Source organism: Microtus pennsylvanicus, chromosome 10, assembly GCF_037038515.1.
Source record: "Microtus pennsylvanicus isolate mMicPen1 chromosome 10, mMicPen1.hap1, whole genome shotgun sequence".
NCBI lineage: Eukaryota > Metazoa > Chordata > Mammalia > Rodentia > Cricetidae > Microtus > Microtus pennsylvanicus.
The window spans coordinates 45,665,168-45,688,340 of record NC_134588.1 but is presented as its reverse complement, the minus strand read 5'-3'; the positions used below and the strand labels follow the sequence as shown (position 1 = coordinate 45,688,340).

The following is a 23,173-nucleotide window of genomic DNA, read 5'->3' as shown; positions in this document are numbered from 1 at the left end:
CAACATTGTGCAGTCGCAGTGTGGGCACCGCCTACTCAGGAACCCTTTTCTGGCACCTCCAGCACACTGGGTCCCTCTCGGTGTTTCCAAGATGTGCTGCTGTCTCTCCACATTATACTCACAGTGAGTTATGTTGGGACTCAGAAAATGATACCCTCCAAGTAGGGACTTTGGTATTTTGGGTGCTTTGAACTGAGGCACAAAAATGAGGCTTTCTGACCTTTTGACTTCCCCTTTATCTCCTCAAACAGAAACTAAGCCATTTCTTTCCCAAAGCAATTGGAAGATCTGAAGTGTTATTCCAAACTCACTCTATTTTCTGTGTGAGATTTGACTGTAAATTACACCGACTTAAACCATCTGGCAATAGCTGCTCAGATCCTCATTCCAGAAGGGATTCTGCTCTGGAGCCAGAGGAAGGCATGTGTGGTGCTTTGAATGAGATGTTCTCCATATTCTTGGGGCTCTGAATATTTGGCCCCTCGTTGGTGGCGCTACTGGGGTGAGTTTAGGAGGTGTGCCCTTGCTGGGGGAAGTATGTCACTGAGGGAGCAGGCTTTGAGGTTTCAAAAGCCAAGTGCTGTTTCCAGTGCTCTCCCTCTACTCCTGATTTATAGCTTGACTGTGAGCACTCAGTTGCTGCTCCAGCCATATCAGATATATATCTGCTGCAATGTCCCCCACCCCCTACCCCAATGGTGGTGGACTGTCATCCCTCTGGGACCTAAGCCTTCTTCCTACAAGTCGCCTTGATCATGGCATCTTACCATAGCAGTAGAAAAGTAACTAATACATCACACTCTGCAGGAAGAGGCCCAGCAGGCTGGGTCCTCCTCTTGCTCTGTTGCCCCGTCATGCCCCTATTGCCCATGTATTAGCCGCTACATGGGTGTCCATTCTTCACTGACCGTAAGTATGCGCACCATTTTCCCTGACCCTTCTTTTCTGAAGACCACAGGCCATGGAAAACTGTGAGTATATTATATGCTGTAGGTTTCGCTTGTTAACCTGCCTTAGTTGTGGGGATGGAACCTGTGGCCTTATAATGGGTAAGAGACAGTAGCACACCTTCTGCCTCTGTGGTTCTCATGGCTTCCTTTCACGTTTCCTCTATTGTACTGAGCAGCCTGGGTATTTAAACTGCAAAGCTTTGCTGGCTTGTGGCACTGTCGCATTAATAAGTAGTGACTGATTAGATGAAGAGGTGGAAGAGGCATCTAGTCTACATGCTGTATAATAAGACTGTAGACCTCGTCTAATACAAATATAAGACACACTATCAGTATGGAAATCCCTAAACAATACGGAATTTCCATATAATCAAGCAGTCCCACTATAGGGCACATCTCCAGAGGAAGTGAAATAGTTTAATTCCACGACAAAGAAACTTGAGGTTCCCTGTCACTGCAACATTAGTCAAGGTGTGGGATTGGTGAGTGAGTGGGCTGTAGAAGCATGGTGTGCTGCACAGTGGAGTATTATCCACCCTTCAAAGGATGCTGTTGCTTCCAGTACTTAGACGGAAATGGAGACATTATGTTAAAGGAATAAGCCGGGCACGGAAAGACAAATGCCACATGTTCTCACTCAGTTGTGGCTCTTTACAAAGTTGATCGTGTCAAACAGAACAGAGGTTTTTACACGTTCGGAAGAGCAGCGGGAAGGCAGCTATTGAGAGGGTGTATAATTAGGACCATAGACCATGGTATTAAGTATGCACTTCAAAACAGAGTAGAGCATAAAGGTTAGAAACACGTAGAGATGCTAATATTCGCTGTGATGGAAATGCTAATTATCCCGATTTGTTCACTTCCAATCATAAACACATCCTGACTCACCCTACCCACAAATAAGCACATACATGTCTGTATTTCGATGAAACTCATGTTTCTCTTTAAAATAAGTAGATTTTTTTTTAGTTGTGTGAGGAGGTCCCAAATACCACATGAGACATTTCTGTAATGCCCACAAATTATTTAGTTATTTTTATTGTTTATCTGCAGTTAAAATTTTGTTCAGCGTCCTTTAACTGGCATTCTAACCTAGTGAAACCGGCAAGTCTAACTTAGCAAAAGAGTGAGTGCACACTTAAGTAGATGTTCACACCATGCTGAAGCTGGCGTGGAGCTTGTGGTTCTGGACCCAGAGTTTTCGTGAGCTCTGCAATTGGGAACTTGCACACACAGCTAGGTTACTTAGGCAGGACTGTAGATTTTTATGCTATGGGCATTAGGCATGCTGTCTTACAAGAAGCTGAGTTCTGGTAGCAAAAAGAGTTGACCAAAGAAACAACCATGCAGCATTTTTGTGGCCTTGGTATCATGGTCTTGTCAGCAAAGTCATGGGGTTCTGATTAAACCCAGATTGAGCTGTTTCCTTCTAGCGTGCTAACCCACAGGGCAGGCTCAAGCCTCCTTGTCTGGCTTTCCAAGTCTGACTTACTAAACCCTTGTCTGCCAAAGTTCCACCCTTTACTTTTAGACTTCAATTAGAAATTAATAAGATAATACAAACAAAAATAGGTTCTGAAGTCTCTTTAAAGGATTATGGACCTGTTGACTTCTCTGCTGCAGAAACAAAACTTGAACATTTCAGTTTATCCAGTCTGGTATATGGCAGATGGCATTTTAAAAAATGTTTTTTATACTTATTTATTTAGGGGTGTGTGTGCATGTGTGTGTGCATGCATGCATGCGTGTGTGTGTGTGTGTGTGTGTGTGTGTGTGTGTGTGTGTACCACGATGCACCTGTGGAGGTCAGAGGACAACTTCTGGGAGTCACTTTCTTCCTTTCACCATGTGGATCCGTGTGTTGAATTTAGGTGGTCAGTATTGATGACAGGCATCTGAATGATGGAGCCATCTTGCCGGCCCAGAGAATATGTTTTTACATTTCATTTCTGTACAACTTCATTTCAAAATGATTCCAGGAGTCAGCAGAAAATTCTAAGCTTTTGTTTGTTTGTTTTGCGAAAATGTACTCTGTTTGAATATTAGTCAGTTATAACCCACCTAAAACAAAGCAAAGTGAAATCCTGGTCTGTCCAGTGACAGCAAACGGTCTCTAGGGTATTCAGTAAGAATATAGAAACTATAGGAAACACTAAGCAAATGCCATGACTGCTCAACACTCATTGTTTAATTTTGTAAGAATGATTGCAGCCAACAGCACAACTCTGTACTTCATTTTATGATATCACTGCTTGCCCATTGCATTCACAGATAATCTGCTAAATCTGAGCATCACACATAGCATACGAGATGATCCCTTAAGTCACCATGCTTCTTCCTGATGGCAGGAAGAAACACCAAGGAGCAGGAATCGGCTGAGACACAAAGGAGAATCACACATGCAGACAGAAAGGAAGGGAGCACAGAAGAAAGAGCTAGCTAGAGCAGCCATTCCAGTCCTCAGGGAGCAGCTTGGCAGCCTGCCAGATCTGTTCCTGGAGGACCCATGTGGTCACCTTCTCCACAAGCACTTTTCTCTGTGTTTGAGTTCTTGGTCACATCAATATCAGGGAAAATTAGTTCTTTTAAGCCATTGCCACTTTCAATCAGAAAAGTCTTGTTTTAGAGTGGAGTTTGCACTTCAAAGTAAGGTAAGACTCATCAAACTAAAAAACTGCGTGGTGAGGGAGCCCTGACATTATCACAGAGTAAGGAAGCTTAATTTAAAATTAGAACCTGACTATTCCTCCCAGCGGAGAAGCTATGTCTTGTGCCAGGACACTTGGCATTGAATTCTTTTTAACAACTTCTGCATTATTGTGTAGGCAGATAATTGTTTTGACAGAGTCTTTTGAAGTACAAAGCAAAAACTACAAAACATCCTTACATTTTAGTATTACATCAGGAAAGAGATCAAAGAGGCTGATCGGTGTGGTCCACACTTTTAATCCCTCTCTTGGGAGGCAGAAGCAGGTGGATCTCTGAGTTCCAGGACAGCCTGGTCTACAAAGTGAGTTCCAGGACAGCCAGAGTTATTACACAGAGAAACCTTGTCTTGAAAAACCAAAGAGAGAGAGGGAGAGATAGATAGATAGATAGATAGATAGATAGATAGATAGATAGATAGATAGATAGATAGATAGATAGATAGACCAAAGAGAGAGAGGGAGAGATAGATAGATAGATAGATAGATAGATAGATAGATAGATAGATAGATAGATAGATAGATAGACAGACAGACAGACAGACAGACAGACAGACAGACAGACAGACAGACAAATATAGATGTTTCGGATAATTTCTTATTTATTTAAAATTTTATTTTTACTATTTATTTATCTGTGTATTGAAAAAGGTTCTCACTTATCCCAAACTGACCTAGAATTTACTGTGTAGCTCGGGTTGACCTTGAACTCACAGCACTCCTTTGGCCTCAGCCTCTGAATGGCTGGGTGGATAGGTGTGAGTCACAGGCCTGGCTAATTAGCATTATATTTTATAATGTCTTCACTTACATTTTTCTCTCTTAAAGCAGAAAGTGGTAAACATGAATTCAGTACATTGCAGTTCACTCTGAAGTTCTGTAAGATGCTTTTGGAATGAAGGGTTATGGGCCTGGTAGTGCGGTGTATCATGCCTACTTGATAGAGTTTAACGTCGTGTGTGGACACATTGAAGCCCAAGGAAGTCAGCAATAAAGAAACGTCTTTGACTTTGTTGAACTCTGTAGTCTGTGAACTTGACACAGGACCTTCTTTTAAAACAAAACAAAACAAAGCAAAACAACTTAATGTTTCATATTACATAGTCAAATCGATTCTGGTTCCTAGTAATTAAAAATGTAATTAGAGCTTGAGAGCATCCATCTTTCACTCACTGTTTCTGCTTTTAAAAAAGTTAATTGGAGCTTCTGGGAGGCAGCTGGACACTGTGGCCCAGCTTGCTGTGAAACCAGTACAGAGTGACAAAGAACAGCCCCTAGGCCTTGGTCTGAGCCAACAGTCCTAAGAGCCCTAAAGAAATCCTGGTGTTTTTTTCTGAATCAGACCACTGTCCTTGGAAAATTTTCTTTTATAAACCTTTTATTTTATTTATGTGTATGTATTGTGTGTGTGTTTATGCCCAAAAAGGCCAGAAGAAGGCATCAAATTCCCGAGACCCCAAGTTATAGGCAGTTGTGAGCTGCCTGACATGGGTTCTGGGAGCTGAAATTGAGTCTTCGGGGGAATGGGAAGCATGAACTGCTGAGCCATCTCTCCAGCCTCATCCTCGGAAAACTTAAAAACTGGAGTAAGGGAACAGAGCCACGCACCACATGCCCACTAGGCCTTACACCGGTTCCCACCGACAGTTAGACATCATGACATTAAGCTATCTGACCTCGCAGTGGTTACCGACATGTCGGTCTCTCTGAAAGCAATCCCTGGGTGAATTGCCTTCTTGCAGTTTAACTTCTGACAGGGCAGGCGAAGGGAAAGCAAAATGCAGAGCTCAGTAGCCATAGTCGTCATCATAGAGGCTCATGTCTTGTCATTCTTGCCACTTTGATTTCTGTATGACTGCTTCAATTTAGGACTTTAGGCAACCTATAGTAAGTAATTCAATTTATAATTCAGATAAATCGCCTGGTAGTTCTTTGCACCAGTGAGAATCTTTGCACCAATGAGAATAATTATTTGCTTTGGAAACAAATTTATTGTAGAACTCCTCTTGGTAAGGTCAGTTTCTTTAGCACCCACAAAGGAGTTCAACTTGGAAAATTACATCTGCATGTAATTTGCTAAGCATGGATTTGCTGAGAATGTAAGGCACACCCTTATTTTTTCTGCAGTTTGATTCTCTTCTCTCACCCTCAGTTTTCAAGCCTTTCACATTTTATCCCTGAGCTTTGCACATTATGGTTTATGTGTATTAATGCGCAATGATGTCTACCGCTACTGAACATTCGCTTTTCTGTGCTAGCTCTTTCTCATCAGCACACATGCTTTTGTGTTTGCAGATCTCCTGAGAGCAGGCTTGCACCCACCACCCTTTCCACTGCTCCCCTGAGAGAAGCTGCACAGAGCAGCTGTTTCTCACCCAGTTCTCTAGGTTGCTGGTGGTATGAAAATAGAATGTGCATTGCCGTCTGTGGACTGAGACTGTTAGAACTGGTGAGATCTCCATAGGGGACCGTTGCACATGGCTGATTTTTCAAACTGTGACCATGATGTCAACTGACTCACACAAACCCTGTGCACATATATGTGTATATGTGTGTATATATATGTGTATGTAAATGTATATGTGTGCATTCAATTTTCCAAAACCATAATGTGTTGACTCTTCTAGCTTACCATGGCCGACACTGTCTTTACAAATGAGTCTGAAGACTTTAACAGTACAAAGAGGTCCCGATAGTTGACATTTGCTAAACTCTGTCCAGGTGATAGAAAACTTCTGCTAAAGTATTGCCAGCACTCTTATTGTCATTAGGGATGGAAGGAGAAGCCACTGTACAGCTGTGAAGTGATCTCTCTTTCTTCAAAGAGAAAGGGAAGCTACCTCCACACACTTGCCTCCATGGCTACCATCTGCCACACTGTGCTCACAGGACAGCACATTGCCTTGTGGGACATTCAGAGAAGCTGTGTGAGAGTATACCAAAACACTCACTCTATTACAATGTTTTCTGTGTTGCGTCAGGGAGCCATGGCATCTAATGCAAATAATGGATTTGTCTCATAGGTTGAAGGGGACCAGCTGCCTCCAGGCCACACGGTCAGTCAATATGAGACCTGTAAGATCAGGACCATCAAAGCTGGCACTCTGGAGAAGCTCGTGGAGAACCTGCTGACGGCTTTCGGGGACAATGACTTTACTTATATCAGCATCTTCCTGTCGACGTACAGAGGCTTCGCCTCAACCAAGGAAGTGCTGGAGCTGCTGCTGGACAGGTAGGATGAGGGGCGAGAGCTGAACCCAGGGAGCTGAGGGGGCTCGGTTTCAAGGGCACTTGGAAAGCTGGGAGGGAGGCTAGAGGAAAGATTAGCTGAAAAGGCCAACCTTTGGAATGCGGGCATGCAGGGAGTCAATGATATGGTCTGTTTCCAGGGTAAAGAAATCTCATTCAAAAAATCCATAAAGGCTGGATATGGTGGTACATGCTTCTAATCGTGGTACTCGGGAAACTGAGCCAGCCTGGACCACATGGGAAGACTTTGTCTCAGAATCAAAAGAGAAAAACAGAAAAACCAAACAATATCTGAAACCTATAAAAAGAATCCAATAGAAGAGTTTAAATAGGTGTTATAAACATAGATTCAACTATTTATAAATTTTAATTTCTGCTGCTGTCCCCTAATTTCAAATTTAATATGGGCTAACTTTTATCATCTCTGTAATCTCCTTGTGAGTGTGCTTAATCATGTGAAGTCCGGTGCTCCGTCCTAGATCCGGAGGAAGCAGACTGTCAGCAATCACCATGTAGTGGGTGTTTCATATGTCCCATGTTGTTCAGGAGCATGTGTGCCTGAGCAACTCACATATGGACAAATCTTACTGTTTCCCCCTTACTTTTGTCTTATTTATAGTAAAACTTAGACATTTTACAAATATATCGTTATGCTGACTTGATCCTGGGACATAGAAAACTGTCAGATAAACAATTATTTGAGAATCATGAGACTTCTCATTCAGATCCTTGTAGTCTGGGGTTCCCTGCCTAAGGAAGGAAGTGGGAGCCAGTGCTTTTGTAGACTTGTTATATATGTGGATTTGTATATGTACTGATATATGTGTGTGTATTTAATTTTAAGGTGTATGCAATCATATTGAAAATGTTTAAAAATATTCCTATATTATGAAAGATATGAAAAGAAATATTAAAGTTTTCTCAAATTGCATTTTTCTCAAGTAATGCTTATTAGGTTTTAAAATATAAATATTAGTACAAAGAAAAACATTAAAGAAGCCACTGTCTAAATAGGCAAATAATACATTATTGACAATTAAAAATAGAAGTAATCCATATATATGATGAAAGTTCACACAATTTAGAAAATTGTAAAAGCAAAAAATGCAATTTCCTTTTCTCTTGGTTTCCTAGTCCCATTGTACCTTTTTGTATTCTTCCCAAAATTTCTAGGCATGTGTGTATACATCCTCAACATACAATATATCATACATATTGTCTCTATAGGCTTATTTACTTGTTAGAAGTGTTTCTTGAGTACATTGTAAGAGGACGCTAGGCGGGACAGCAACAGCACTTCCTGTCTGTATAGATTGATGGCACGTAAATAATAGAAACTGAGTCAAGCAAGTACACAAGGTATCTTACAATTTTCATTTTTACATATTTATGCATTTTGGAAATATTTTTGTTTGTTCAGTGAATCAACATATATAAAAGACTGATAGTGGGTAGCACATTGAAAGTTCAAGAAATGCAAGTGATTATTTCAAATTAAGCACATACAGGTGGATTTTCTAGCTTCTTTTTCGATGATTTTCTGGTACTTACTGAGTTGAGAATTTCATGAACAGAAGTAAGTACTTTTTAGTTTTTAAATTTTTTTTTTTAAGAATCTGTGAACATAATACCTCAAGGAATGTCCTTATACACATGCATATTTTCTGGATGTTTTTGAGACTCCTATAGGATATTCTTGTAGAAGACGGTTAGAAGCCTGCCAGACTGCCCTTCCGAGGGTTGCACCAGCCATTCTGCTCCTCCTCCAAGCATCCACAGGCCACACACTCCCTGGCTGGTGATGCTCTGTCTCTTCAACTGAGCTAGCTTTTCTATGGTCTAATTACTGAAGAGTGGTTTGGGGTGCCTGCCTCTTGTGTTTACAAGTAGAGTTTGCTATTTCAAAGGACACTTTCTGAACATTTGCTGTGTGTGAACTCTTTTCCTATCCTATACTCTTTCCCTTTGAACCATTTTAACCTAATTATTAATTATCTAATTATAATCCTTTGTATATTAAATGAATTATATTTTTGCTTATAACTGTGTTGTAAATATTATTCCTAATTTGTTCTTTGATTTTAAAGTCTGTTTATTAAATACTGGTATATTACTATTTTATGTAATATTTCTGTCCATCTTCATAAAGACTTTGAATAAACAACTTTCTATCCCAGGTTAGGGTTATTGACAAGAAAGAGTAAGTTTGTCCTCAAAATATTTGCTAGCTTTCTGTCACTATGACACATACCTAATGTAATCAACTTAGGAAGGGAAGAGTTTGGTTTTGGCTCAAAGTTTTGGAGGTTTCAGTGTGCGGTCGCTTGGCCTTGCTGCTTGTCGCAAGTCAGTGTATCATGGTGGGAGTCTGGAGTGGAGTGTAGCTGCTCACCTTGGACCATCCCTTCTTAAAGGGGACTAAAGACTGCCAAGTAGGCACCACCATGTGAAGGTTCCACCATCAAGCTGGCTGGTGGTGGCACACGCCTTTAATTCCAGCACTCGGGAGGCAGATGCAGGAGGGTCTCAGTGAGTTCGAGGCCAGCCTGGTCTACAGAGTGAGTTCCCAGGACAGGCAGGACTATACAGAGAAACCCTGTCTCAAACAAACAAATAAACACACAAACACACAAACAAACAAACAAACAAAGGGCTCTACCATCTTCCAGGAGCCCCACCCTGGGAATTAAACTTTTAATACATAGACATTTGTGGGCACAAGATCCAACATCGGGTCAGTTTCTTGTGGGTACTTACACAGTTTTCACATGTATGTTTATATTCAGGGACACCCATGAAACATATATTCTTTATGGTATACTGATCTGGTCATGGTGTCACATGCTACAGTATAAGGAGCTGTGTCATTTTCTGTATGACAGTATTTGACAAAATATTAATCCTGGAATAACATAGGAGTTTGGTGAGTCATTTTAACTGAGGTTCTTATATAATAGTTCATATCTGTAAATAGAATTTGGAGAATTACATGAATTTCTCTTTTCAATACTCATAGCTGTAAAAAGACGGAGCCTGGTAATTGTTAGCAGGCACTATGCAGAAATGAAAATCTCTTACAAGTTCACTTTGAAACCGGTGACCTCTTCTCCATAGGAGGTAACTCCTCTGCTAATAGCCCACAGATGTACACAGTGCATAAAGGCATACACGTAAGCTCCAGCTGTCCAGCTTAAAGACTGGACACATACACAGGAATTAGAGTGTTTAGTCTATGACTTTTATTTGATGACTTTTTAAATGTCTTTTCTTTGTTCTATGGATAGGCAAATTGGGATTTTCTTTTTTTCAAACACTAACTGGATAACAATGATCAAATAGTAGATCCAATAGGAGTCCAGGTTGTGCTGAATTCAAACTCTCAGTTGAAGTACAGCTAAAGGAAGAATTAAGATGTAGTCTGTACCATGTGCATGGGCTTAAGGCTGGCTTTGAGTGTGATCTCATAGTTCAATCGTTGCTTGTTTCTGAAATGAGGGGATTAAGTGCTGGATACCTGTGTAATGTAAGACTCGGAAAGCTCTCTGCAGGACAGCGTAGATGGGACTCGGATGTAAGCCGTTTAGTTTCCGCCCTGAGGGGCTTCAGAGATGGAGTCCTGTGAAGCTGCTGGCACTTAAGTCTGGGGCCCCTCACTTGGCAGGAATCTCTCCATGATTCTGTGTTCTTAATTTTGTACTCCTTTTCCTAGGGAGGAACCCTCAAATGACAAAGAACAGTTCCACCAATTTTAGATCCACCCTTCAGGACTTAATATTTTCTTGCAAAAGATAAGGCTGCTGCACATGGGCTGAGGAAACCATCATTCAGAGCACTATAAACAGAGTTCTAATATGTGCTGGTACAGGAGTTCAGAGAAATAAATCCCATTATTTTGCTTTCTCTGCAGAAATTTAACCTTGTCTGTGTGGGTGCCAACCTCAACAGGAATATTTCTTCCTGACTCTGTTTCTTACTCACACTGAAATCTCATGGCCATGTTCCAAGTCTCCACGGAAATCCAACTGTAGATTCTGTGAAATGCTACGCTTCTCAATTGGCTGTTAGGATTTTTAATGCCTGTAATGAAGAGGAAGCAATTTATTGTACAAACTCACCTATTCTGAAGATAATCGTTTGAAATTCCATTTTCATACCAGTCAGTTGGTGGACTCATTTGTGAGCCTCAGGTAGAGTTTTTAAGGCATTTCCTGTGCTGTGTGCCACGGGTCGGGAAGGAACACTGAAAGCTGATTGCAGTATGCGCTAATCCGATAATCACCAGACAAGAACAGATTCATGTTGCATTGTTTCTTTCCCACCAGAGCATGGCTTATTTGGAGTCAAGCTTTGATTTCTCTGAAGACTTCATTTGTAGCTTTTCATGTAGGGAACTGTTTATTTTCTGGGATTTCTTTCTAATCTTTTCATGGTTCTATTTTTTTCTTTTCTAATATGAGTCTGTGTGATTGATTAATAGACAGTAGTTTGAAGTCATGAATAGCTAATTCCATGTTTACATTATCCTCTGTTGGGGTGGCGGATGCCTCGCAGGGGCTCCTGTTTGCTGTGCCTCTTGCCATAGCCCGGACTTAACTCAGGGCTCTCTTTGCTTCCTTTTAACCCAAGCGGAAGTTACTTAGTTGGGGATTGACCATGTTGGAACTTTGAGATTTTATTTTCTCTACACATCACTCAAAGCAGTCTGAACTCCCCACTCCGCTGTTTAAAGAAGCAGGGGACTGGACACCACAGAAAATGCCCAATGTCAGACGTTGGCAGAGGCCTGCTTCAGCGAGCAATTGTCAGTCAGAGTTGGGAATGTCCTACAGAGGTGTGGCCTCTGCCGTTTTCTCAGTCAGTCCCACTTTCTCAGATAACTAAGTAGGAAAATGGCAACATCGTGTGGAACAAGGAGAGCCAGGTCTCCAGAAACCCTGTCCAAGCCCATTTTCAGCCCTTAGGCCAACGTGGAAGGCGTCGCATTCTCCTGTACAGCAGGTGAATTCTCTCAGAGGAGACCTCTCGGGAAGTCTAAAGCATGAAGCCTGTGCTTTAGGTGATAAACTTGTTTATGTCCCTAAGACAAGGCTGGTCAGTAGGTCTTCGAATGCATTTCTTCCCGTATCTGCTTGTCATGTGTTTTCACAGACTTTATCTCATGCCATTTATTTATCGTAACTCTGTGTTTACAAACGGGAAAGCAGTGGCTCAGAAACAGCCAATCAGCAAGCAGCAGAAGAGGGATTAAAAGCTACCCCCCTGTGATTCTCTCATGCTAACTCACAAAGAAGGGGTGACTGGGGAACCCTTCTTAGTCATCGTCCTCACCACTTCCTCAATTCATTTTCCTAGGAAATAACATTTCCTGGTGATGCCCCCTTCATAAATTGGTTGGCCAGCTGCAGAGCTATTCATGTTTAATATGAAGTGCCTATTTTACATGGTACTGTGTGAACAATGGTGGCGAGCTTGCTGGGATTCCCACTGTCTAAAGATGTAGTGTGTGCTGGTCGAGGGTAACACTCACCAATATATGACAAGATGTATGCAATTAAAACTGCTGTGACCCTCATGCTTAGAAGTCTGGCACTTGGGAGGCTGAGGCAGGAGGATCACTGTGAGTTTGAGCCTGGCCTGGGGTATAGACTGGGACCCCATCTCAACCCCCTCCCACCAAGATGTTTTAAATTTACTTTGGAGGGCTTTTCCTTAGGCCAAGAATACTTCCTTCTTTCAGAGTTTTGGGATGTTTTAGGGAAAAGGCTGCTTCTCTTTCAGTCATGAGATTTGTGTGCTAGGCATATATATACAATGGTTGGGGGGGGGCATAGGAGTAAAATAACTTGGATTGATCTCCAATTTACACTCTAGTACTCTTAAGTGTCCCTCAGAGTCTGCGGGAGAGAGGCTTAGATGTCGCTTTCTCCCTGTAACCCTTCCAGTTGCTTTGGGTTAACCAGAAAACTTTAATCCGGTACCATTTAAGAGTTACCTCCAACCATAATAACACAAGGGAAATCAGAAGTAAGTTTTCTTCATGGCTGCTTTGATTATCTTTGGTAACTCGATTGATTTTTTTTTTTCCCGAGTGGACTTGTCTTCTACTCGGCTGAACCGTGGGAATTGTCGGTGGGAGCGTGTGGAGACAGCAGAACCCTGCTTTATGGGATGGCTGTGACGTTTTGCTAACATAGACACTGAAGGGGCACTGCCAAAGACTGCCTTAGATTCTTGCTTTCTCTTCCTTCAGTAGGGTTTGTAAGACCTACGAGGCAAAAATGTTTCCTTTAGGCAGGGCTGGGCCTTCCTGCTCTCCTTTTCCACGTAGCAAACAGGGCATATGGTATATATGCATGCAGTATGCAGTTGCCTTTTAAGAAATCTGAAATGTTGAATTACTCTGAAGGAGTCTTTTAAAAGTATGTATATATTTGGAAATTGGAAAACTGATAAGAACTTGAAAGACAATGTAGATGTTTAGAGTACTCACTAGAAAGTTTTAAATTTAACTCTTAATCTAAAGCAGCAGTTTTGACCATTTTCTAGCAGTTGGTAGGAGAGTTGATCACAAGCCCTTCTAAGAATCTCCTAGGAGGTTCCAGAGATGGCTCGGTGGGTCAGTGCACTTGCTGTACAAACCCAAGGACCTGAGTGTAAATCCCAAACAGCCACCCAAACAACGGGAATGGCCATCCCCACCTATAACCTCAGTGCTTTTGGGGTACAGAGACAGGAGGATTACTGGGACTGGTTGCCAGCCCAGGTCCAAGTTCAGTGAGGAACCCTGTCTCAAGGGAGTAAGGCAGACAGTGGTAGAGGATGCCCCTCCCCTTCTCTGGCCCCTGCATATGTGCATGAGTGTATGTACCTACACAAATATCAGTGCATACATTACACACATCCACCTTGCTCACACTTACACACACACACCCTCCACCCCGCGCCATATATAAGTCTACTTGCTAACACTGGAATCTTTCTTTAGAAAAAGTGTCAATAATAATCTAATACATGTAATATAGGGGATCCTCAGACTTTTGTAAGTTACTCAAGGATCCTGGCTTCTGTTTCTCCAAGCAGAGGATGCCTAGAATATGTCCCTGCCTTTTGTCTGTGACTTATACCTTCCCTTTCACTAGCCAGCTTCACAGTGGGAACCGGACTTTTCCAAGGTAGGTTGGTGACCATGACCCAGTTTTTTGCCAGACCCGGGAGGTGGGAGTGCCTTCCATGGAAGGCATTATTCGCGCCGCTTCAGAACAGCCCTGTCTGGTCTGTGGGATGCAGGGAAAGCCTTCCCTGACTGCACTTGGTGTTCCAGACAGCTGCTGCATGCATGGTGTTCTCCTGAGTCAAGATTGGCTTCAGGACATTTTTCGTATGCCTGACTTGAGTTCTTGTGGGTCAGTGAAAGGATGCCCAAGTGTTCCGAAGCTGGGATTCATCCAGACTCCCAGAGGGCCTTGAGTCAGCAGCTTCCTGTGTGGTCTCCCTTCCTTCACTTCCTCCTTTTTGTCTTCCCGGTTCCCACCAAGTACCCCTTCCTTTCTCTGCCCTCCCCAGGCTTTCTTTTTGCACAGCAGGAGAAGGTAAATAGTTCTTGATTATGCTTAGTGTCTTCTGTGCTAGGCCCAGGGCCATAGTAGAAAACAAGGGAGAAGAGTACCCCCACTATTGCCATGATGTGCTAGTCCATCCTGGCCTGCGTGTTCACACCAGGCCTTGCCGCCTGTCTGCTCTGCTCTTTGCTCTCTCACCCCTCAGTGTTCCTTAGAAAACGCCGTCTTGCCTCTGTGCCCAGGCCTTTGCACCCGCTCTTTCCTGAGATGCCTGTGGCTCACTCCTTCTCTGGAGGGCTTTACTTAATTGTCATGTCTCCCACTGAAGCAGCAATTTCTAACCCTCCATGGTGCCTAGATACCATTGCCTGCTTCTCCACTGTTTCACTCTGAGCATGTGTGACTAATTACTTCATAGTTCTCTAGAACCCATCAGTACAGTGTGAGCTTCATGGAAATAGATTGGGGTTGTTGACTCTTCATCCTTCCTTTTTTCTGGTGTGTGTGTGTGTGTACATGTGTGTTGATATGTGTTTGGTGTGTGTGTGTACATGTGTATTGATATGTGTTTGGTGTGTGTGTACATGTGTGTTGATATGTGTCCGGTGTGTGTGCATGTGTGTTGATATGTGTCTGGTGTATGTACATGTGTGTTGATATGTGTTCAGTGTGTGTGCATGTGTGTTGATATGTGTTCAGTGTGTGTGCATGTGTGTTGATATGTGTTTGGTGTGTGTGTACATGTGTGTGGATATGTGTTTGGTGTGTGTGTACATGTGTGTGGATATGTGTTTGGTGTGTGTGTACATGTGTGTGGATATGTGTTTGGTGTGTGTGTACATGTGTGTTGATATGTGTTCGGTGTGTGTGTGTGGTGTGTGGGCGAGTGGAGGGCATGCAGAGCCAGGAGGAGGATGTTAGGCATCCTGCTCTGTCCACTTCATTCTTTTGAGGGTTCTCTTGTCCTCTTGAGTGTCTTTCACTGGATCTGGAGATAGCCCCCTCGTCAATTGTACCGTTTCCATCTTCCACAGGAGTTTTAATTGTGTGCAGCCATGCCCAGCTTTTTACATGGCTACTAGGGATTTGAACTGAGATCACCATGTTCATTTAGGAAGTACTTATACCCACTGCGCCATTTCCCTAGCCCCTGCTGCTTAATTCTTAATGTCTAGAATAGTAAGTACCTGGATATAGTCCTTGATAAGCAATCCTCATCCAGTGATAACTGAGCCAAACAGTGAGTTCACTAATCAATGAACAGGTTTATAAAATGAACAAGTAGATAGGGCCTTACAGCTTGCATGGGAGGGCATAGGCTTAGCACTGGGCCCAGGGCCTGCCTGTCAAGGTTCAAATCTCTGCTTCACTTACCAGGGGTACTGTCCAGGGTTATTATGTAAACTTTCTGGGTCATACTTTACCCTCTGTGAAATTGGAACACTGATGCCACTTGGTAGGATGATTATGGGAATTGAAGGAAACAGTCCACAAAGAACAGTGGGCACAGCTCCTGGCATACATAGCAAGTGACCTGCTATGGCCAGTGGCTCACCCGCCAGCATCAAGTAGGGCTCACAACATTCTTCAGGATGACCCCATCCTGGCAGCTTCTGTTGAGATGTTCCTGGGTGTTTCGATGGATCCCTCTACAGAGAGACAGTGTCTGTGGATATCTCGGGAGTTCTTTGAACTCCCAATGCCCTGGGCATGCCTCACTTCAGATACGTTAGATATTTCATCTGCTCAGATGGGTGTGGGCAGAGATGGCGTTTTTTGTTTCCAAGCCTCCCAGACCTGAATAATCACACAGAAACTATATTAATTAGAAAACTGTTTGGACAATGACTCAGGCATATTCCTAGCTAGCTCTTACGTCTTAAATTAACCCATTTCTATTATTTTATGTCTTACCATGAAAATCATGGTTTGTTACTGCGCATGTTACTTATTAGGCAGCACTATATGGCATCTGCCTGACTCCTCCTTCTTTCTCTCTGCATTCAATTTTAGTTTTCCCGCCTAGCTATATTCTGCCCTGCCACAGGTCAAAGCAGCTTCTTTATTAACCAGTGATAATAAAACATATTCATAGTATACAGAGGGGAATCTCACATCAGATAGGTTTCAAATTAAGAGCACTGGCTGCTCTTGCAGAGGTCCTGAGTTCAATTCCCAGCACCCATATGACAGCTCATATCTCTCTGTACCTCCAGTTGCAGGGCTTCTGATACCCTCACATAGATATGCATATAGGCAAAACACCAATGAACATATAATTAAAATAAAAATAAATTTTAAAAAGAAGGAATAAGAAAACCCTTAGAGATGGCTCTTCCTTATTTAAACATGGTTCTTCCCCTCTTAGTCAGGTAACTTTTTTAGGCTACAGTAAATAACTGGTCCCAGCCATACTGCACAAGGCATTTGTAAATCTGTCTTTTTGCCTGATGACAACAGAGAAAACCATGTCAAGAGTCATCTGGCTATTTGGTTTTTGATTTAAGTTTTATAAAGGAGAGCACTTGCTCCGTGGTAGCCTAAGGGGGTTGGGCTTTGATCATAAGGCCTAAGGAGGCTTTGTGGGAATTGGAGCTGACATTGTTGACAGGTTTGTCTGTAGCTTTTCTGCTGCCACTAATTAAGCATTTACCCACGCGCACTCTCTTTACCCCCTTGGACTTTGATGGGAAGCCGTGAGCAGGTTCAGGGAAACATCAAAGAGGCGGTCCTGGTCTGGTAAAACCAATTCTGACATGAACATTAAAGAGCTCTCCATTCCAAAGCTAGATACATTTTGTTTTTCCTGTAGAACATTAATTCTTCATAACAATGAGAAGGGCACCAAGAGTAGACAGTCACCCATGCCCAGTGCCTTCAATTCTAGAAGGCTCTCACACCTTTTTGTCTGAACAGACACCTTTGCGGCTTCATCCTACAACCACTTCAGGGTCTCTCTTCAGACATCTTAAACCTTTTTTCTTGTTAATTTTGGATGTTTTCAATGATCATAGCTAAAGTTTCAAATGAATGTTTTATGTTCCTACACCCTTAGAAATGAGAGCACAGAGCCGGGCGATGGTGGCACACGCCTTTAATTCCAGCACTTGGGAGGCAGAGGCAGATGCAGGCGGATCTCTGTGAGTTCGAGACCAGCCTGGTCTACAGAGCTAGTTCCAGGACAGGCTCGAAAGCCACAGAGAAACCCTGTCTCGAAAAAACAAAACAAAACAAAAAAACAAACAAAAAAAAACAAAAAAAAAAAAAAGAAATGAGAGCACAGACAGGTTAAGGCCCTTTGTGAGTTGAGGCAGATGGTACTTTTATGGCCTCTGAACCTAGTATTGGAGCAGCCTGTTATTGTGTCCACTCTGGCCTTGCTAGAACACTGACTGCCTTGTCTTAAGCTCCAAAGAGCAGTGAGCACCAGAGTCAAAAATGCCACTTACATATAGCTCATGATCTAGTGAATGTCCCACAGGAAAACATTGGCCTTATATAGCATTAAAAGATACTAAAAACTGTAGAGAGGCAGGTGGCTAAGGGCATGCATTAGAGCCAGGTTGCACTTTAAATGGGATGTCCAGAGAAGGCAGCAGCAAAGACCCAAGGCTGAGGGAGCCTGTCGTGGGAAGTGACAGGAACAGTGACAGTCATGAGGCGGAGGGGATGACTGATGGTGGATAGGGCAGGTAGAGGCCATGGCCAGCAGTGAGTGAGGGGCCATGTGGGCGTTATGGGCAGAGCACAGTGAGCGGACGATTTCAGGGTTTGTGAGAGGCGTGAGAATGATTGGAATCATGGGAGGGGTCTGAATGGAGAAGGCCTGGGTCTGATTTCCTTGAACAGGATAGTTGTGATGACTGGGTAGACTCCAAGAGATCAGATTAGTTAAGTGGCTGTTGAACTGCTTTAACCCAAAGTGTGTGGTAGTTAGAGGCAGGATTGAAACAGGAGAAGCAAGGAGAAGCATTTGAACTCAGGAATGTAGAAACGCAGAGCCAGAGGCTTTCTTTCCCCATGGGTCAGATGGAGCAAGATTTGAGCAACTGGCCTGTGCCCTTCAAACCCATGGCTGATAATAGACAGCTCTTGGAGGCCTCTGCGTTATTTTTAGACCATCACCTTGGCCCTGGTTGTGAACTGTGGACACTCTGGCAGCAAAAAGAATGGATACTTGTATGATCTTAGCCATCGTCAATGGTAACAGGCTAATTAATGTGCAGGAATGCTTGCTTAGTCCTTCTCGCACCCCTGACAGTACACTGCGGCATCGCATTGTGGTGGAGGAACTGAAAGAGGTGTTGCTGCCACCCAACCTCCACCTCAGCTCCAAGAAGAACCAGAAAAGAGCAGGAGAGCACGAGAAACTAGAGACAGAAACCCTGGATGGTCTGGAAACTGAGTTAAACCCTCTGTGGGAAGAAAGCTATCAGAGCAGAATGTGAATCTCTTCTTTGAAAGTGTGTGTTCCTTTTCTATTTATATCCCTCGCAGTTCCCAGTTCTTTTATGTGGTTGCTAGATAAAAGACATTCGCAGGGAGAACACTAATAGACAAATTAACAGAACAAAACAAATATCAAGTGCCCTGTTTAGTAAGCTTCAGTTAGAGGTGAAAAGCACGGAGGTCTTGCAAATGGCCCCCTCTTTCCTGCCCCTCCCCAGTCTCTCCCACTTCAGCAAACCACAAAATCCTCCATGAGGCCACGTGAGGACACTGTTCACGATGGTTGGTGGTCAAAGGGAAGAGCCAAAAGAATCTCACTTTGTTTGTTTACCGGGAGCCTCATTTCCCACCCTGCCTGGCTAATGTGGGGTGAGGAAATCTTAATCTGGCTGAACTCCTGTCTCAGGAAGAGCCGAAGGCAGCCCCGGAAATGCTCACCTAGCAAGTGCCACACGGGGTGAAGAGGGCAGGAGGGTCGGGACCATGGAAATACCCCTGTGCAGTCAAGAAACCTGTAAGGCTGATGAGGCGGAGAAAGGAGCAGGGGTGTGTGTGTGTGTGTGTGTGTGTGTGTGTGTGTGTGTGTGTCTGTGTCTGTGTGTGTGTCTGTGTGTCTCTGTGTGTGTGTCTGTGTGTCTCTGTGTGTCTCTGTGTGTGTGTGTGTGTGTGTCTGTGTGTCTCTGTGTGTGTTGCCTAAAGGCACAACCTGGAACTTGTCAGGATGGGGGTAATGGGATACCAGATGGGCTGTCAATCAGTCAAAGCAGATGGGGGGCTTTTATTTTGTAAAGAATTTGTAATTGCTAGGAACAACGAGCCATAGGATACTGAAGCTTTTAATCCCATTATACAAGACAAAGTGTGCTCTTTAAAAATGTAAACCTAGCAAATATAGATTTTCTGGTATCAAAACCTTGGGGGGACAAACAGCTTTTTAAATTCCAGGTACTCTCTGAATTCATTCTTGTTGGCAGGAGGAATTGCAGAAGTAGTCCAGCCCTTCTGAGTTAATGGTGTCTTCCTTAGGGACTGGGTGTCAATTTACTTTGCTTGCAGAGTTGGGGATTGAACTCTGCATCCGGGCCTTGGACAAAGCATTCTACCACTGAGCCATATCTCCAACAAAATGTGACATATTAGTGCAAAATGAACGTGAAATAAAAACTAGTAGTATACTTAGCAATTGATCAACTTATTCAGTAAAAATTTGAGTCTGTGACAAGCAAAATCATAAATTCTAAACACTGACTACTTTCCAAAAAGAAGGAGCCCTGTTCCCCTCTTCTCAGCTACTGGGTCTAGGTCAGCCCGGCTTGGTGGAGGTATAGTCACATCTGCTATCCTGGTGCCAGCAACACAAGACTGTTTTCTTCAGCCTTCATCTCCATGCCAGCCTTTGAGGTCCACGGTTATTTCCAGGATCCTCCAACACTGATCTATCCAAAAGAAGACAACACTCCCCAGTGTCTCGTGGATGCATTTTTGCCCCCATGCGTGGCCCAAGTCTGGAAGTATGGCACACAGCTGTGTCTCTGTGATGCAGAGACGGCAGAGGGTGGGAATAAGCTTGTGAGAGAGAGCTCACCTGGAATCTGCCTTCCCTATAGCTTGTGCTGTCTAATGCGCTTGCTAACATGAAGCCCTGTTGTATAGGAGAAATTACAGGAACTGTGGAGAATTGGGAGAATGTTTTCAAGAAGTGTTATGGTTAAATCTGGCTCTGTTTGGAGTGTGCTGGTCCATCTATCCCGTATTGTCGCTAATGCTACTTCATGTTGATGCCCCTTCGTGTATATTTATTTCCTTACTTCCCCTGACACGGTACTTTGTGCTTGAAGTTCTATGGAACAGTCTGCTGACGGATTCTGTTTGCCTTTTTTCATCTTTAAAGGTATGGAGACCTGACAGGCCCAAACTGTGAAGAAGATGGAAGTCAAAGTTCGTCAGAGTCCAAGGCCGTGATCCGGAAGTGAGTGTCTTCTTCCTCATTAGCGTGTCTCGAGCTGTCAGTCAGGGCAGTATCTTAGCTGAGCTCAGGGTGCATGAGCACAGTGCTGCATGCCTGCAATCCCAACACTTGTGAGACCAAGGCAGGAGAGGCATGGATTTGAGGCCAGCCTGAGCTGTATGACTGAGACATTTTCTCCAATGAAAACGAAGTAGTTTAGCAGAATTATTTACTCCTTTGAAGTGGGTGCTACTATGATGTCCCCCATAATACGCATATGCCAGGGCTCGAGAGAGGGTTCGGCAGTTAAGAGCACTTGTTACTTTTGCTGGGGACTCGGGTTCAATTCCCAGCACCCACATGGTGACTCAACCATCTGTAACTCCAGTTCCTGGGGATCCGATTCCCTCATCTGACCTCTGAAGGTACCAGGTAGGCACGTGATACACAGACAAGATAGTCATACAAAAATAAAATAGAGTAAGATAAGTATATCTAAAAGGTTTTTAAAATTACCCACATTTTAAGAAAATCAATACTCACTTATTTACCCAGGAATAATGCATTGTGCATCTACCCTTTACCAGGTAGTCTTTGAAGGGATCTAAAATAAACAAGGAAATCAAACAAGTGAATAGTCTTAGCTGTTCAGAAGTTTGTATTTTAGCAGAGGGAGGAGCAGAATAACCACAAGAGTGGAGAAGAAGAACGCAGCAAGGAAGTGTCTAAGCCCTGGTGGAGCACAGCCTCATGCAGGTGCCAGGAAGAGGGTCTTTGATCTGGTGACACTGGAGAACAGTGGTATGAGGTGCGAGCCAAGCCCTGTGATGTCTAGGCAGAGAGGATATGGAGGAGGCTCCCAGGTGGGGATAGAGTGATACAGTGAAACAGCAGATGACTGGCAGGTGTTCAGGGTGGAGATGCAGCGGATGACTGGCAGGTGTTCAGGGTGAAGATGCAGCAGATGACTGGCAGGTGTTCAGGGAGGAGATGCAGCGGATGACTGGCAGGTGCTCAGGGAGGAGATGCAGCAGATGACTGGCAGGTGCTCAGGGAGGAGATGCAGCAGATGACTGGCAGGTGCTCAGGGTGGAGATGCAGTGGATGACTGGCAGGTGTTCAGGGTGGAGATGCAGCGGATGACTGGCAGGTGCTCAGGGTGGAGATGCAGCGGATGACTGGCAGGTGCTCAGGGAGGAGATGCAGCAGATGACTGGCAGGTGCTCAGGGTGGAGATGCAGTGGATGACTGGCAGGTGTTCAGGGTGGAGATGCAGCGGATGACTGGCAGGTGTTCAGGGTGGAGATGCAGCGGATGACTGGCAGGTGTTCAGGGAGGAGATGCAGCAGATGACTGGCAGGTGCTCAGGGTGGAGATGCAGCACAGCAAATGGCACGGCAGCTGCTCAGGATGAAACTCAGAAGTTGGTGGTGCACATAAAGTGAGGATGTGAGGGACCTTGGGGCAGGACATTGAATTCGATTCTGAGGAAGGTAAAAAGCACGCAGAAGGCATTGAGAACAGCACTGCACCCTAAGTTTTCAGGCTAGCCGTGGTTCTACGTGGCAAGTAGGTTAGCAATGGGGATAGAGGCAAGGAGCCTGGTTAGCACTTTTGTAAGGGCCCAGGCGAGGAGTGATGGGAGTCTGGACTCAAGCAAGGACCAAGGTACTCTGCTTGTGCAGATACTAAAACAGATAGCTGATCTGGAAGACAGAGAGGGGCTTGGACACCAACAGGGGCTATAATAGAACTTTACACACACCTGGGAGTGGGGATCAAATTTGGTGGGAGTGTGTGCCAGCAAATGAATCTTAGATGTTAATTTTGAGGTAATCAGTGAGTCTGGTCTCACTGAGCTGTCTGCATGGCAATATTCACTTGAACCGCCTAGTGGTATTTAATGTTGGCTGGAATCTGGGAACTAAAGGGAAGAACCGGAGGAGAGAAGGTCCAGAGGCTGGCCCTTGGTTCCCGTTATTGTTTTGAGTTAGTGAAAAGAAAAGGTTTGTTGAAGGAGACTAGAGCAGCTGTGGGGGTGAGCAGAGTAGTGAGAAGACGAAAGAGGTAGTTGCGCCTCAGAAGATGTGTGAAGGGGGTTGCAGAGGGGTTACCCCCGTTCCAGTGCTGCCACTTACCAAGTGCAGTGGGGTCTGAGAGGTGACTTCCTGCCCAGCGGTACTGTGGGTCACAGCGGTGAGGACACGAGGTTTTGGTGGATAGAGGTGTGGAAGTGTGGACAGGGAGGAACAGGTGTGCCATAAATGGGGATTCAGACATCTCACAGCATGCAATCTGGTGATTAGAAAGGCA

General features: G+C 44.0%; 1 protein-coding gene across 3 annotated transcripts in view; it reads left to right on the top strand.

Annotated features, from left to right (window-relative positions):
- The window catches only part of Rgl1 (ral guanine nucleotide dissociation stimulator like 1), a 271,229-nt gene that overhangs the window by 196,824 nt on the left and 51,232 nt on the right, over positions 1-23,173 (top strand). For all 3 annotated transcript variants that reach the window (XM_075988232.1, XM_075988230.1, XM_075988231.1), the window contains 2 exons: positions 6,679-6,887; positions 20,804-20,881. In XM_075988232.1, the coding sequence (XP_075844347.1) occupies positions 6,679-6,887; positions 20,804-20,881 (287 nt within the window). The remainder of the gene's footprint in view (positions 1-6,678; positions 6,888-20,803; positions 20,882-23,173) is intronic.